General features: G+C 56.9%; 2 protein-coding genes across 2 annotated transcripts; one reads left to right on the plus strand and one right to left on the minus strand.

The window, feature by feature from the left end:
• The first annotated feature begins 237 nt into the window (after positions 1–237).
• TRIM41 (tripartite motif containing 41) lies at positions 238–7,559 on the plus strand. Its single transcript, XM_064473953.1, has 6 exons — positions 238–1,378; positions 3,142–3,237; positions 3,657–3,887; positions 4,564–4,586; positions 5,267–5,394; positions 5,925–7,559. Exons 1-6 carry the CDS (start codon positions 446–448, stop codon positions 6,440–6,442), a joined length of 1,929 nt encoding a protein of 642 aa, XP_064330023.1. The 5' UTR covers positions 238–445; the 3' UTR covers positions 6,443–7,559.
• Positions 7,560–8,590: 1,031 nt separating this feature from the next.
• Positions 8,591–12,606, minus strand: RACK1 (receptor for activated C kinase 1). Its single transcript, XM_064474035.1, has 8 exons — positions 12,390–12,606; positions 11,636–11,807; positions 10,896–11,043; positions 10,460–10,555; positions 10,186–10,296; positions 9,605–9,745; positions 9,077–9,187; positions 8,591–8,722 (listed from the first exon to the last, which is right to left on the minus strand). Exons 1-8 carry the CDS (start codon positions 12,496–12,498, stop codon positions 8,657–8,659), a joined length of 954 nt encoding a protein of 317 aa, XP_064330105.1. The 5' UTR covers positions 12,499–12,606; the 3' UTR covers positions 8,591–8,656.
• Positions 12,607–14,660: the final 2,054 nt, after the last annotated feature.

Below are 14,660 nucleotides of genomic sequence, written 5' to 3' on the forward strand. Positions count from 1 at the left end.
GGCCGGAGCCAGCCCCGGCGGTGGGGATCACTGTGGGGAGCGGTGAGGCCTAGAGCCTGTCCCCGCGGAGTGTGTGGGGAAGCCGTGGTTTGGGAGAGGAGCGAGGCCTCCACCGGAGCCCGGTTGGGCCCTGGGGGTGTTGTGGGGAGCAGGGCTAGGCCCGGTGGTGGGGACCGGGGGAGGGCAGGAACGGGGCCGGCCCCCGGTTTTGGGGGACAAAACGAAGCTATAGCAGGGGGTAGAGCAGTGCCTGGCCCTGGAGGGGTGGGGGGGGAAGGGGGTTTGAAAGAGGAAGCGACACCCCAAAGCTTTGGTGACACCTGGGAGGCAACTGGCCACCCTTCCGTGTTCGAGCTGGTGCTGACCCCAGCGCAGGGAGCACCTGGGGGCCAAGAGGGAGCTCAGGGCTCTGCGAGGAAGAGGAGGATTAATCAGCCCCCTCCCCATGGCAGCCACAGCAGTTTTAGGAGACGGGGTCCCTTCAGGGGGCTCCAGTGGGCGGCTGAACCCGGTGGAGACGCTGCAAGAGGAAGCCATTTGTGCCATTTGCTTGGACTATTTTGTGGACCCGGTTTCCATCGGTTGCGGGCACAATTTCTGCCGCGTCTGCATCTCGCAGCTGTGGGGTGGCGAGGCTGAGTACGAGGTGGACCCCGGGGCAGCAGCGGCAGTGGGCGGCGGAGAGGTGGGGATGGGTGACGTGCTGGAAGAGGATCTGGAGGATGAGGAGGATGAGCTGGATGAGGATGAGCTGGATGTGGAGCAGGAGGAGGAGGAGGAGGATGGTGGTGCGGAGGAGGAGGAAGATGACATGTGGAGCGAGGAAGAAGACGACACTGACCTGTGGGAAGATCCTGTGGAGGAGGACATGTGGGACGGTGGGGTCGGGGGAGAGCTTTACTTTGGGGACGAGGACTATGATGAGGATGTGATGGAGGAGGATGTGGAGGAAGAAGAGGAGGTGGAAGAGGAGGAAGAAGAGGTGCAGACACCTCCTCCCCCTGTCCTGACCACACGGCCTCGGCGCCTCCAGACCTTCACCTGCCCGCAATGTCGAAAAACCTTTTTCCAGAGGAATTTCCGACCCAACCTTCAGCTGGCCAACATGGTACAAATCATCCGCCAGCTGCACCCGCACCCCCAGCGCCTTGTGCCGCCTGCCGCTGGTCCCTCGGTTTCGGGAGCCACGGCAGGGGTCCCAGGGGCCCTGGTAGTGGTGGGGGGTCAGGGACCACCGAATCTGTGTGAGAAGCACCAGGAACCCCTCAAACTCTTCTGTGAGGTGGACGAACAAGCCATCTGCGTGGTGTGCAGGGAGTCGCGGAGCCACAAGCATCACAGTGTTGTCCCTCTCGAGGAGGTCGTGCAGGATTACAAGGTACCAGGGTTTTGGGGTCGGGATAACAGGGTGGTTTGGGGGGGGTTTTCTTTTTTTTTTGGGGGGGGGGGGGGGGGGGGGCGGGAAGACAGAGCTGTCAGCACTGGCAGGAGCCGACGGCGTGGGCTGGGTCGTGCTGGCGGCAGGCAGACGGCGTTGGGTGGTTGGAGGCGGTGTACGGGTGGGTCTTGCCTGGCTGGTTCGGTGAGCGGAGAGTTGGGGGGTGGGGGGGATGGAACAACACAAACGGACTGCGTGGGTTGGGGTGCAGGAGGCCGGGAAGCCACAAAGCTGGCGGCTCGGTTGGTTTGGATGGGGAGGGTCTGGTTAACCGCAGGGAGGTAGGTTTGGGGACCAGACAGTGATGGTAATGAAAGCAAAGCCGGTTGGATCATGGAGAAATCATCCTGCTGAGGAGCGGATGAGCTCAGCTGGTCCCGCCGGGCTGGTTTTGGGTGAAACCCCTCCGGGCTGCGGCGGGTTGAAACGAGCACCCACGTCGTGCTGGGTTCACACCTCACGCAGCCTTTCCCGAGCGGCTCTTCAGCCTGAGGGTCTTCAGAGCCCAGCCCCAAGTCCCCAGCGCCGGAGACCCTTCGTCAGGGGTTTTAACAGGGCAGCTTTGCTGCCTTGAAGGTGTTGCTTCCCACTCAGACACAACTGGGCAGACTGAAATGAAGCACAGCGGGAGGATGGGGGATGATGGTCGCTGAGCCCTTCAGGCTGCTGCTTACCCCGTGTCTCTTGCAGCTTTGGTTTCTCTGCGAGGTCACATCTTACTTTTTGGGGTCTTCTGGAAGAAAGGGGCACAGGTTTTTTTGGTCCCTTTAATATCCAAATGTGTCTTGGAGGAGTTGCTGACACACGTGGTCGCATCTCACTTCGTCCTCCCTTGCTAGAAGCTCTCTGGAGCTCTGGCCATGGCTGATGTGTTGGCAGCTCCCATCGGAGACGGTGCCCTTTGAGCCCCTGGAGATTTTTGGGGGGTTGGTAGCCAGGAGGAAGCTTGGGGAGATGGAGGTAGTTCGCGGGGGTGGAAGTACAGCGATGGGGTGTCTCGTCCATGCGTCGGGCTGTTTCATGGTGGGTCGTCAGAGCGTGGCTGGCAGCGCTGTTTGCTCTTGGGATGGCTCAGCTCATTTTTCCCCTTTCCTTTGCTATGGGAAAGATGCTGCAAATACTCGAGGAGGCAGAAAAAATAATTTCTAAAGGGTAGAGCTGTTTGTGAAGGGCAGAGGGAGCGCCTTGGGAGGGTGGCAAGGCAGATGTGGTTGGGTTTTTGGAAATGCCAAAGCTTATTCAGCGCAGGGAATCATGACTGATGAAGCAGGTAGTGGTTTCGTCAGTGGCTTAAGCTGATCTAGGACCACGCTGCTGCCGAAAGGTGCAGCCTGAAAGGATGGTCTAAGCCTGCCCTAGGTTTGTGCTGAGTTTAGGAGCACAGATCTTTCTGTGGGTCCTGATCCCAACCCAGCGAGACGCATGCGCGATGGCTGGAGCCACGCGTCGAACAGTCTGCACTTGGTGACTCTGGGTCTGGCGTTTGTGGATGTTCCCCAATCCAAGTGGGGCAGGATTTTTGCCTTTCTAATTAAAACCAGCTCCCAGAACGAGCACTTAGAGAAAAAGCGGAAGGGAAGTGGTCTGAAATCTGGGTAGGAGGTTTTGTTCTTAGCCCTGCTGTGGAGTTAGAGACCAAAAGAGGAGAGGAAGGAGGGGATTGCCTGAGTCGGGGATGCCTGAGATACGTTTCTTTCTCTCAGAACAAACTCCAGAGCCACCTGGAGCCGCTAAAGAAGAAGCTGGATGCGGTCCTGAAGCAGAAATCCAACGAGGAGGAGAAGATCACGGAGCTGAGGGTAAGAGCCGGCTGCACAGCACGTGATTCCTTTCCACACTTACTCATTTCCCATTTCTCTGTCTTCCACCTTTCACCCCGCCAAAAAATAATCAACCCTCAGCTAAGGAGGACGCTGAAATGCCAGCGCTGGGAGCATGTCTTGGCCCGAAGTCTGGCGACGGGGATGAGCAGGGAAGCTTTTCCCCCCCCCTGCCTTGAGGATTTGAGCTCTCACGGAGGCATTGCAGTCCCTCTGCTGCAATCGTTGGGATCACAAGGCTGGAAGCCATTTCCCTGCTGAATTAGAGCTTAATTGAGGCGGTTTTGTGCCTGAATGTGTTGTGGGAATTGGTAGCCTGGGAGAGAAAACAAACCGGTGTCCTTTGGGTCTGCCACTTGAGCTAAGGATGCCTTTCCTCCCTCTTCCCTTCTCCGCAGGACAAGATGAAGCTGGAGATCAAAGAATTCGAGTCAGACTTCGAGGTGCTGCACCAGTTCCTCATCGGGGAGCAGGTCCTGCTCTTACACCAGCTGGAGGAACGCTACGAGAGCTTGCTGGCCCGTCAGAGTAGCAACATCAGCCAGCTGGAAGAGCAGAGCGCTGCCCTCAGCCGGCTCATCGCCGAGGCGGAGGACAAGAGCAAACAGGACGGGCTGCAACTTCTCAAGGTCTTTTTTTTATTTTTAATTTCCCCTTATCCCTGGGATGGGAAGAGGGATCCTGGGAGGAGGGCAGGGCCCTGCTGCCATGCTGGGCAAGGCTTCTCCCAGATGATTTTGAGCTCTCCCAAAGAGCTGTAAACTGGGATGATTCATGTAGTTTATCTCTGGACCGTGAACCCTCGCTCAGCTCTGCGCCGGCAGCTGTAGGAACTCCAGCCCGGCGAGGAGATAACGTTAGTAGTGGGAATTAAGCAGAGCTGCCAAGTTGGAAGTGGACCTTACTTCAAAAGGGGTCATCTTCATGGGAGCATGTCCTTTCCTGATGGCGAGATCCTTCCCCGTCCCTCCGGTCAGGGATCCTGCAACATCTGTGGGACCTCAGGGGAAAAACAGGACACGCTGAGAGTTTTGGGGTTTGCTAGGGTGCCTGTAGTAGTGGGAAAAGCCTCTACCGAGGGCTGAATCCATGGGATATGTCTCTCCGTGGGATATTCCCATCGCCTGACTGCAGGAGGGGTCTCATCCTGCCCGTTGGAGCGGTTGGCTCGTTGCAGCTCAGCACGGTGCTGAGCTGTGGATGCTAAGAGGATTTAGCGTGAGCCACAGTGGGATTGGCTTCAGTCCTCCCTAATCTTTTCTTTCTCTTTCTCCCCACTTCCCACCCGGCTGCTTCCTTTTGCAGGACATCAAAGGCACTTTTATCAGGTCAGTGACTTTCCTTCGGCATTGTCTCGCTGTAAATTGGGGGGGGGGGGGTTTGGGGGGGTGTTTTTCCACACAAAACTCTGAGCTTTTGTTTTAAACCCTGTGCGGTGGGAGCTTTTCCAGGCTGGGGTTGGCTAACACAAGGGAAAGCTCAGTCGTACCCGTGGTAGGAACTGCTGGCTGATGGCCTGGTGGGGGATAAATGGGATTTTTGAGGATAACTGGGGACATACAGGAGAGGAAAAAGGCAGGGAAGAGGTGTCGGAATCCCTCATGGCACCTGGCAGCCACTTTTTGGGAGCAGAACTGGGTCTGCCCACGCAGACCTCCTGTCCCAGGGAAGCAGGAGCTGCTGGTAAGTCTGGAGGGATCATTCCCCCCCCCCAATCTTTAAATCAGACAAACAGGCGCTCTCCTAAATCAGCTCCGGGTAACGGAGCCATGTCGGAGCACGGTCGGCTGTCCCCAGTGCTGGGTGCTCCGTCTCTTCCCGGGATTCAGCCGCTTCCTGCGGTCGAGACAGGGTGGGGATCGCTGGCTGTACCAGCGTAACCGGTTCGATCTCTGCCCGGCTCTGGGATTTTTGGCTATGCGCAGGGCATCTCGTTTCTCTTGTGTCTTTACCTCCCCGCACTGAACCCCCACTTTCTTTCCCCCCCCCTCCCCGTCTCCTCCGGCAGATGCGAGAACATAAAATTCCAGGAACCCGAGATGGTGCCGGTGGACGTGGGGAAAAAATATCGCAACTACTTTCTGCAGGACGTGGTGATGAGGAAGATGGAGAAAGTCTTCAGTAAAGTCCCTCAAGGTGAGCAAGGCCCAGCTCCTCTGCCCAAGGGGACGACGCGGCTTCTCAGTGAGATCTCTCGTGTATCCCCAGCCTCGGTGGGGTTCCCCCTCTAGCTCTGCTTTCCCAGGATTTTTCACCCCTTTTTTTTTCTGCCAGTCCCCTCGATACCGGCCTCTTCCCTCCCTCTCCACTCCTTGCTCCATCCTTGGATCCGGATTCTCCCCTAACGCGCACCTCTGCTCATCCCAAAAGCAGAGCTGGATCCGGGGTCGCCCTCTGTGCAGGGCTGGGATGGGACTCGCCTCAGAGCTAAAAAAGAAATGCAGAGTTGGGGGTGGATCCAAACTTTTAACTCTATCCCAGTCAAAAGCAGTACGGACCCCCACTGGGGGCTATCGGTTACGATAGCCATGGGTGCTGCAGGTATGCACGTGGGTGAGGATTTGGGGTTGGGAACTAAGAGGAGGCTGGGGGAAGAACAAAATCTTGGGATTGGGATGTACGGAAAGGTGAGCGGTGACCCCGTAACGTCCCCGTCTCCCTTGCAGCCGACGTCACGCTGGACCCCGACACAGCCCACCCTCGCCTGAGCCTCTCCCTGGACCGACGCAGCGTCAAGCTGGGCGAACGGCGTCAGGATCTGCCAGACAACCCCAAACGTTTCGATTCGGATTATTGCGTGCTGGGTTCCCAGGGTTTCACCACCGGTCGTCACTACTGGGAGGTAGAGGTGGGAGGTCGACGAGGTTGGGCGGTGGGCGCAGCCCGCGAAACGGCTCGTCGCAAAGAAAAAACGGTGGGTCCTCACCAAAAACGAGAAATTTGGTGCGTTGGCACCAACGGGAAGAAGTACCAGGCGTTGACGGCCACGGAGCAGACGGCCCTGTCGCCCAGCGAACGGCCCCGACGCTTCGGCGTCTACCTGGACTACGAACGGGGTCAACTCTGCTTCTACAATGCTGAAAGCATGACCCACATCCACACCTTCAACGCCTCCTTCCACGAGCGCATTTTCCCTTTCTTTCGCATCTTAGCCAAGGGCACCCGCATCAAAATCTGTGCCTGACCGGCCGTCCCTCACCCTCCCCGCCGGCCGCCTCTACCCGCGCCGGATCCGGCCTCACCCTGGGATCCGGCCTTGCACACGGCCACGCTCTTCCCGCCCCACCTCGAATCCCTCGGATTCTGTTTTGGGATCCAACGCTGCACTTGTCTTCTTGCACCTGCTTGCTCACAAGACCCCTTCCCTCGACCTCCTGCCAGCTCCTTCCTCCCTGGGATCTCGCTGCCGCCACGCCGATCCGAAGCTGGTTTTGTTTGGAATAAGGAAGGATCCGCCTCGGGAGGCGTTTTCGCTTTGGCTGTTGCCGCTAGGAGCTCCTCTCTCCCTTTTTGAAGCTTTCCAGTGTGTTCTCCACCCGCGTTGTGCCCATGGTTGAGTTTTTTGAGGCGCGTTTTTGGCTCTTCTTCGGACGCGGAGCTCGAGCCTTCGGGGGAGGATCCGCACGGCCAGGAGCGACTTGGCTTCTTCAAACTCCCGTCCTCATCTTCCCAACCTCATCGGCTTTTGTATCCCGGTTGCGCCAAGGTGCCTGGATTTCTTGGGATGCATCTTCAGACCCCAGCTGGTGTTCGGACCCAGAGTTGAACCCGCTTTAACCTGCCATCTTGTTCTTTCCTTGCCTTCCCTGTCATTTTTTGGGGCGGGGGTGATGCGTCTCACATCTCCTAACCGCGCCCCGACCCCAGTCCCTTTGTAACCGTTTCTTGTGGGCCTGGCACTTTATCGGGGGCCGAGGAGGGTGCAAAGAGCTGGTTTCCTCCTCCTCCAGAGTCGGCGCATCCCGGCAGCGGGGGCAGGAACTGGCCTCCCGTTTCCCCTTGCAGCTTGAGAGCTCTCCGAGATGGGGATATTTATTTTCTCCCCCCCACCCCCTTATTTTTTTTCTCAGCTGTTGTTGAGTTTCCAGCTGAATCCTGTCCCACTCGAGAGACTCTGACCGCACCGGTTGTGTTTTCTTCTATATTTTTTTTTTGTTGGTGGATTGGTTTTTTTTTTTTCCTGTTGGCATTACAGAGCTAGTTCAAAATATTTTTGGCTAAAATGAGAATTAAATGGAGATTTAGTTTTATGAAATGTCAAGAAATAATAATAATAATAAAGAATAAGGTTGTAAACCCGAGTCTCCGGCTTATTGAGATCCCGTTGGCGGCCTGAAAGATCTGGGAGCCGTTTCCGAACAAGCCTGGCTTAAATTGCGCACCAGATTTGGGGGCTGGGTCCCCCATGGCCTGCCTGGCCTTGCTCTTACAGAATCACCCGTGAGCCTCTGGGTAAACAGATCTGCTCTAAATCGTGCCTCGTTAATCTTGACCTAATCCTTCCAAATTAGATTAGGTCAGGCTCAAAGCTGCGTGTCCGTATCCCTTCCTAAAGCAGCCAACTCACTCTTATTCACCTAAAGAGCCTGTCACGGGCAGCATCCAACGGCCCAGCTGGCGCTGCCGAGGGCCCGAAGTCCCTTCTGGCTCGGTGACATGGGTGGTTTGTGGCTCTGCCAGCCAGGAAAAGTGCAAAAAAAAAAAAAAAAGTCCTAAATCTGCAGAAAATGACTTGGTTTTGTATGGACTCTCTGCCTGGAGGTTGAGAGGCTCCCTGTTAAAACCTCTCCTTCATTAACAGCTGCTCCCAACATCCCTGGTGGGCAATGACACCCAAGGGCCTCACTTCTGTAACCACCTCTGCCTCTCAAATTTATCTACTTTCTGGGTTTTTCTTGGGATTTGTTTGTTTTCCCAGGCCCGCAGGGTTTTCACAGCGACACCACGCCTGGGAGAAGAACCACGGAGTCCCTCGTTAGCCAGAGAACATCTTCCAAGTCCTCAACAACTGCGTAATTATTTCCCTCTGCTATGATTTTTCTGCATCATGGGTTTTTAACTCATGATTGCGCCTTGCAGCTCTCAAAGTTCCGCTGGTCACCCTGTCCTCAACCCCAAGCCCTGTCCCACCGCCATGTCCCCAACCTTGAAGGTGTGGGGACAACTTCTCATGGATGTAAAGCCCTCCCTGGTGGGGATGTTGTTTTTATTTTTTACCTCTCCCTCAAGGTTCCCGATCTGTGTCCAGGTGGAGTAAAGCTCCAAGCCCAGATCTTCCGTCAACCTCCAGGTTGTGGGGTGACCCAACGGTGGACACGAGGTGGCCACGAGCTCGATAGAGCGCTCTTTTATTGATTTATTTTGTACATAAAATCTACGGTTTCTTGCTATAGCGTCCTCATCTGGTCCCGATGGTGACTTGCCACACCCGGACGAGGTTATCCGTGTAGCCGGCAAACAGGGTCTATGGAGAGAAACGGGGAGTCGGGTCATGGGAAGGGTTGGCAGGCCAGTGACGTGGGGCCTCGGGACACAAGGACGAGGGACTACGGTCCTCAGGGGGCAAATCCCAAAGCAGAGAGGGACCACCACCAGCCCCAGGGGTTGGGGAGGTAAAGGAGAAGAGCTCAAGCGTTGGGAAGGGACCCAGGGAAGGAAGGGAGCTATGGAATGTCTTGTCCTCACTAGCAGGGACGGCTCTGGGAGCGGAACACGAGTGTCTTCACAGCCCCTAAGCTCCAAGAGCAGCAGGAGGGGCCCCAAAATCATCGTTCCCAGGGTTAGGATGCCGGGATAGGGAGAAGGGGATGGTTTTTACCTGCCCATCTGCGGACCAGGCCAGGGATGTGCACTGGGGTGGTTCGGCTTTGCTGCTGGTGCTGATCACTTCCTGCTTCAGCTCATCCACGATGATTTTGCCTTCCAGGTCCTGCAGGACAAAGAAGAACGTGAAGGAACAAGGCGTCCTGCGGAGAGACTCCCAGGGCCGAATCCAACCCAAGTCCGGAACGCTGTGAGGGAGCAGAGAATCGCTCAGAAACAGCCTCTGGATTTCCGCACAGAGATGCAGTCAGATGGCATTAAAGTGTTTCATCACGGCGCAGCGGCTCTGCCCCACGGCCACCGCAACCCTCCTCGGCCACGGGCACCGGTCGCTGCTGCATGAGCCGTCCCCGGTGGGGACGCTCCTCCAGGAGAGCTCCTCCTCCAAGATCCACAGCGAGGATCTCGAGCGCAAAGGTGACTCTGAGCCCAGCACAACCCAGAAGCTGAAGAAAGTGAGTCTTCTGAGGGAACCCTGCCCAGATGGGGACAGAGAGGGGCTGAGGACCAAGCGGTGACATACCCAGATCTTGATGCTGGGTCCGGTGGCAGCACAGAGCCAGTAGCGGTTGGGGCTGAAGCACAGGGCGTTGATAATATCTCCTCCGTCCAAAGTGTAGAGGTGTTTGCCTTCATTCAGGTCCCACAGCATGGCCTGGCCGTCCTGTGGGGCAGGAGAAGGAGTCAGAGCAAACCCCAACGCTCATCGCCTGAGCCTGGATTTGTTCTGCCCTGACCGAGGCCTTTTTCCACCCCGACCACGGTTAAGCTAGAATGTTTTGCCGTAAGCCAACGCAGATACGGAAAAGTTAAAGGACACAGCAAGAAAAATGCAAAGAAAACACATCAAGGGCTGAAATTGAAGAGCTAAAGAAGGTCCATGGAGCTGGGTGAGCGTCTTCACTGTGGTTTCCCTCCTTGCTTGACATCTACAACTAGGCAGGCCAGCCCTTTGGGCTGTTACCACCCAGCTAAAGCCATGACCGAGATGTGGAGCCCACTCTCCAAGTGGGAGACGCAGAAATGAGCCAGAGGTGCTGGTAAGACACCAAGATCTCATCTCGGGGTGTCAGCCTTCCCCCTGCCCCCCACTGTGAGACGTACCTTGCCACCGGAGGCACAGAGGGAGCCGTCGGGGGAGACGGTCACCGTGTTCAGGTAGCCTGTGTGCCCGATGTGGTTAGTCTTCAGCTTGCAGTTAGCCAAATTCCAAACCTGTGTGGGGAAAAACATGGGGGTGGGAGAAAAGGGGGTTAAACACTGCTTCTGCACCCCAGTTCTGGGGGTATCGGGGGGAGCCCTTCCCCAGAGCACTCTGGCTGCCTCAATCCTCCTCCCACCGCTGCAGATCAGCTGGGGGAAGCCAATCCCACCTTACCTTCACCAGCTTGTCCCAGCCACAGGAGACGATGATGGGGTTGCTGCTGTTCGGGGAGAAACGCACGCACGACACCCACTCCGAATGACTCTCGTCCTGGGGAAGAGGAACGACGCCGGGTTCACGGCGAGGAAACGCGGCTGGGTCTTCCCCACCCCGTCCACAGGGCACTGCAAGATCAGACGTGCCGCATCCCGTCGCTCCGCAGCTTTCCCAGGCCTCCCCCTCATCTCCCATCCCTCATAATTGCAGGACTTGTCCTCAGACCCTCCCCCTGGGAGAGGTCAGCAGGCAACATCTCACTTCTAATCATTAGGACAGGGCTGAAAGACCTGGATTCCCGATCAAAAGCGGTGGGAGTGGACCTAAAACCAAGTCCACGGAGATCCTTCCTCATGGAGGCGCGATCTGGAAGCCCACCTTCCCCGGGACTCACCTGCACCGTGTACTTGCAGACGCCCAAGGTGTTCCAGAGCTTGATGGTTTTGTCCCTGGAGCCTGAAACGATCTGGCGGTTGTCAGAGGAGAAGGCCACGCTCAGGACGTCCTTGGTGTGGCCCACAAAGCGACGGGTGGTGGTGCCGCTGCAAAGGCGGAGACAATGGGAGATCTCACAAATTCCACCAAGGAAGGGGAAAAAATTAAAATATTCGAAAGAAAAAGAAACACAGACTGGTCTACAAAAGGGTTAAGGAGTGATGGTTCCCCTTCTCCTTCAAAAGAACAACTCTGGAAAAGGACTGGGAGAATCAGGATGAGTTTTGCTCACGTGCACGCCTGGCTCTGCAAATCCCAACCCTCTTCTGGCTGTACCCCCAATTCAGGCCAAAATGACCCCTAAAAAAAGAGCTTAAGCCCCTCCCCACTGCTTCTCTCCCATCATAATTGCAGGACGTGTCTTCAGACTCCGGAGAATCAGCAGACTTTGTGTCAGGTTTAATCATGGGGAGAGGGAGCTGAGGAGAAGCAGCCGAACACCCCAATTCCCGCCTCCGTTCAAAATCGTGGCACTGGCCACAGAAAACTCCCCCCACCGGGATTCACCTTCCAACCCAAGAGCAAATCATCCCGTTTTCAAGGCGCGTTGATGACCTCGCTCCCTCTCCCAGCATCCAAATGAAGCAGAGAGATACCCTACATCCCCCACCCAAAACAGCCCCGGTCCCCACAGCTCACGTGGTGAGATCCCAGAGCCTCAGCGTGCCATCCCAGGAGCCAGAGAGAGCAAACTGCCCGTCGGAGGAGATAACCACGTCGCTGACGAAGTGTGAGTGACCGCGCAGAGCTCGCTGCGGGATCCCGTAGTTGGTCTCGTCACGGGTCAGCTTCCACATGATGATGGTTTTGTCTGTAGCAGAAGGAGAAAGGCAAGGTGGGGGGTCAGCTCGGGGACTGCAGCCCTCTACCTGGCCACAGCAATGGGGGGGGGGCTGCTAAGGAAAACAGGGGGACCACGTCTCAGCTCCTTTACCCCCTCCTGCCCATACTCTGCCCCCATCGCAAAGGCCAAGCCCCTGCCTCCTCTCCCCTCCTCCTCAGCACCTCTGCCCTGCTACACCCAGCCCCATCCTTGGCCAGACTGCCCTAATGGGGGCCTCCAGCCTGTCCCCCCGATCTCTAGACTCATGATTTCCCCTCGTCCCTCTCCCCATGCAAGCTCAGGGTCCCTCCGCACCCCTCTCCCAAGCCCCACGACCTTCCCTACCTCGGTCTCGTGGCCTCCCCTTGCCCCTTCTTCCCCCCGATGGTCTCCCCCAACCCCCCCCACCTCGACCTATGGTCTCTCCCTGCTCCTCTCCTCAACCAGGCTAATGGACTCCCCCTTTCCCCGGGCCGATGGTCTCCACCTGACGCCCCCTCCCCCGCCCCTCCCGATGGTCTCCCCTGACCGGGGTGGGGTGGGGGCGGGGGTCAGGGTGCAGGCCCTCACCGCGCGAGGCGGAAAGAATCATGTCCGGGAACTGCGGCGTAGTGGCGATTTGGGTCACCCAGCCGTTGTGGCCCTTCAGGGTACCCCGCAGGGTCATCTGTTCCGTCATGGCGGCGGCGGGGCGGGAGGATGGCGGCGGATTTAGTGGAGGCCGCGGCCCGGTCCCGTCCGGCCGCCCACTGCAGCCGCCAGCGCGGGGAGAGAAAGAGACCGAGCTGGCTTCCGGCGGAAGCGGAAATAGCGTCCCAGCTGTACGGCAACATGGCGGCGCGCGGGAGTGCGGCACAATATGGCGGCGCGCATGGTACTGTACGGAAAGAGGTGCAGGGGTGAGTGCTGATAACGGGGGGGACATAGAGAGGGGTCGGGGGGACACAGAGAGGGGTCTGGAGGACTGGCGGTGGGGTAGGAGGGTTTGGGGGGGCCGGGCGGTCGGGTAGGGCGGTGGGGTAGGGGGGTTTTGGGGGACTGGGGGCCTTGGGGGCTGATGGTGAGGGGAGGCTGTGGGGAGGCTGTGGGAGTCAGGGAGGGCCTTGGGAGGGCTATGGTGGGGTTGGGGGGCTGGGGGGATCTTGGGGAGCTGGAGGTGGGGTAGGGGGTCTTGGGGGACTGGGGGAGCCTTGGGGGCTGGTGGGAGGGTAGGGGGCTGTAGGGGTCGGGGGGACCTTGGGGGGCTGGAGGTGTGGTAGGGAGACTATGGGGTACAGGGAGGGTCTTGGGGGGCTGGAGGTGGGGTCGGGGGCTTTGGGGGACAGGGAGAGCCTTGGGGGCTGGTGGTGGGGTAGGGGGGTCTTGGGGAACAGGGAGGGCCTTGCGGGGATTGAAGTAGGGTGGGGGGTCTTGGGGGAAAAGGGAGGGCTTAGGGGACTGGTGGTGGAGCAGAGGATTAAGGGAATGAAATAATTTTAAGTTCCTGCTTGTTTTAAAGTGCAGGTGCATAAGAAAACTGTCTTGAAAATTGGGACAACTCGACAGGTACAAACAGACTTTGGGGGAGATAATTTGGCTCCGTAGTCCTGGAGATAAAAAGCCCTCTGCCATTGATTTTTTCATAGCTCTTTGGCTCTCGTGTCTTAAGTTTCAGTGCAGACGCTCCTAATTGGTATCATTCAGAGCCCTTAAATGCCAAAGGCTGAAGGCGCTTCAGCTTTTCATGCCAAAGAAATCTCTCTCGCTGCGTTGCGCGGGTTGCCTTTGGAGGATTTGCTTCTCAACACCAACGAGCGTTTAGGAGCCCGTGTCAGGGTGCGACTGATGAGCAATTTTTGCAAAATGTCTTGGAGGTGCTGCTGACCTTCCTGGCCGTACCGTGGTGTCATGCTGCAAGGTTTCTCTCTTGGCAGAACCCCACGGCAGCACGCCGGTTATTTTGTCTTCTCCAAATGCCAGACCCCTGCTGCCAAAAAGAAGAGTCATCTCCTTCGCCGTGATCCCCTTTCCCCTTGCTCAGGTTTCCGCGAGACAAACACCTTCTGTTTCTTTACTTGGTGGCAATGTTTTTTCCTCTCGCAAATCCAGAGGATTTAGTCACCGGAGTTTGGTGCCAGGTCGTGGTCTCTTGTCCTCGGCTTTAACCTTAACCTTCACCCTGTTCCCTCCTCAGCGTTGTCTGGCCTTTTGATGGCTTGAAACCAGGGCTGCCTGGGTAGCAAAGCCCCTTTTTTTCCAGTGGTGAACCCTCCTATGATTCCCTTTTTAGCACCATTGCAAGCCCCTTCTCCATCGGCCCGTGGTCTTTCCTTGGTGTTAGAGCTCATGGAGGCCCCTCTGAATTTCACGTGTTTTTCGTCCTTAACTCCTTAATTTTCAGGCTTTGGAAAGGAAGCTGCCAGCTTGTGTGACTTGCAGACAGACCTCCCAACAAAGATACTGCGTCCTGGTCCTTAGGGTTCAAGAACTGGCATCTACTTCTCCAAGCCTCTAAGTGAGTTTTCATTTTTTGTTCCAGCCCATGTTCTCAGCATTTCTGGGCTGGGAAATACCACTTGGCAGACGCTAAGCCCAGAATGCTCCTTCCTAGTTACACGTCTGCCCCAGTCTGGGTCGTAACCCCCTGGAAATGTCTCACTTGTCCTTGTTAACGGTGTTGAGAGTTTAGGCAACTGACTCAGAGACATCTGAGACAGATCAGGTGAATGGCACCGTCAAAATCTATTTTCTCTCTGTTGACTGTTAAAAAAAAGTGCTGGGTGGCTGATTCAGGGAGAGATCAACAGTATCAGATGCCTTTCAATGACTTCACGCTGCTTTAAGCCAGAGTTAATTGGTGAA

This window comes from Phalacrocorax carbo, chromosome 26 (assembly GCF_963921805.1).
Source record: "Phalacrocorax carbo chromosome 26, bPhaCar2.1, whole genome shotgun sequence".
NCBI lineage: Eukaryota > Metazoa > Chordata > Aves > Suliformes > Phalacrocoracidae > Phalacrocorax > Phalacrocorax carbo.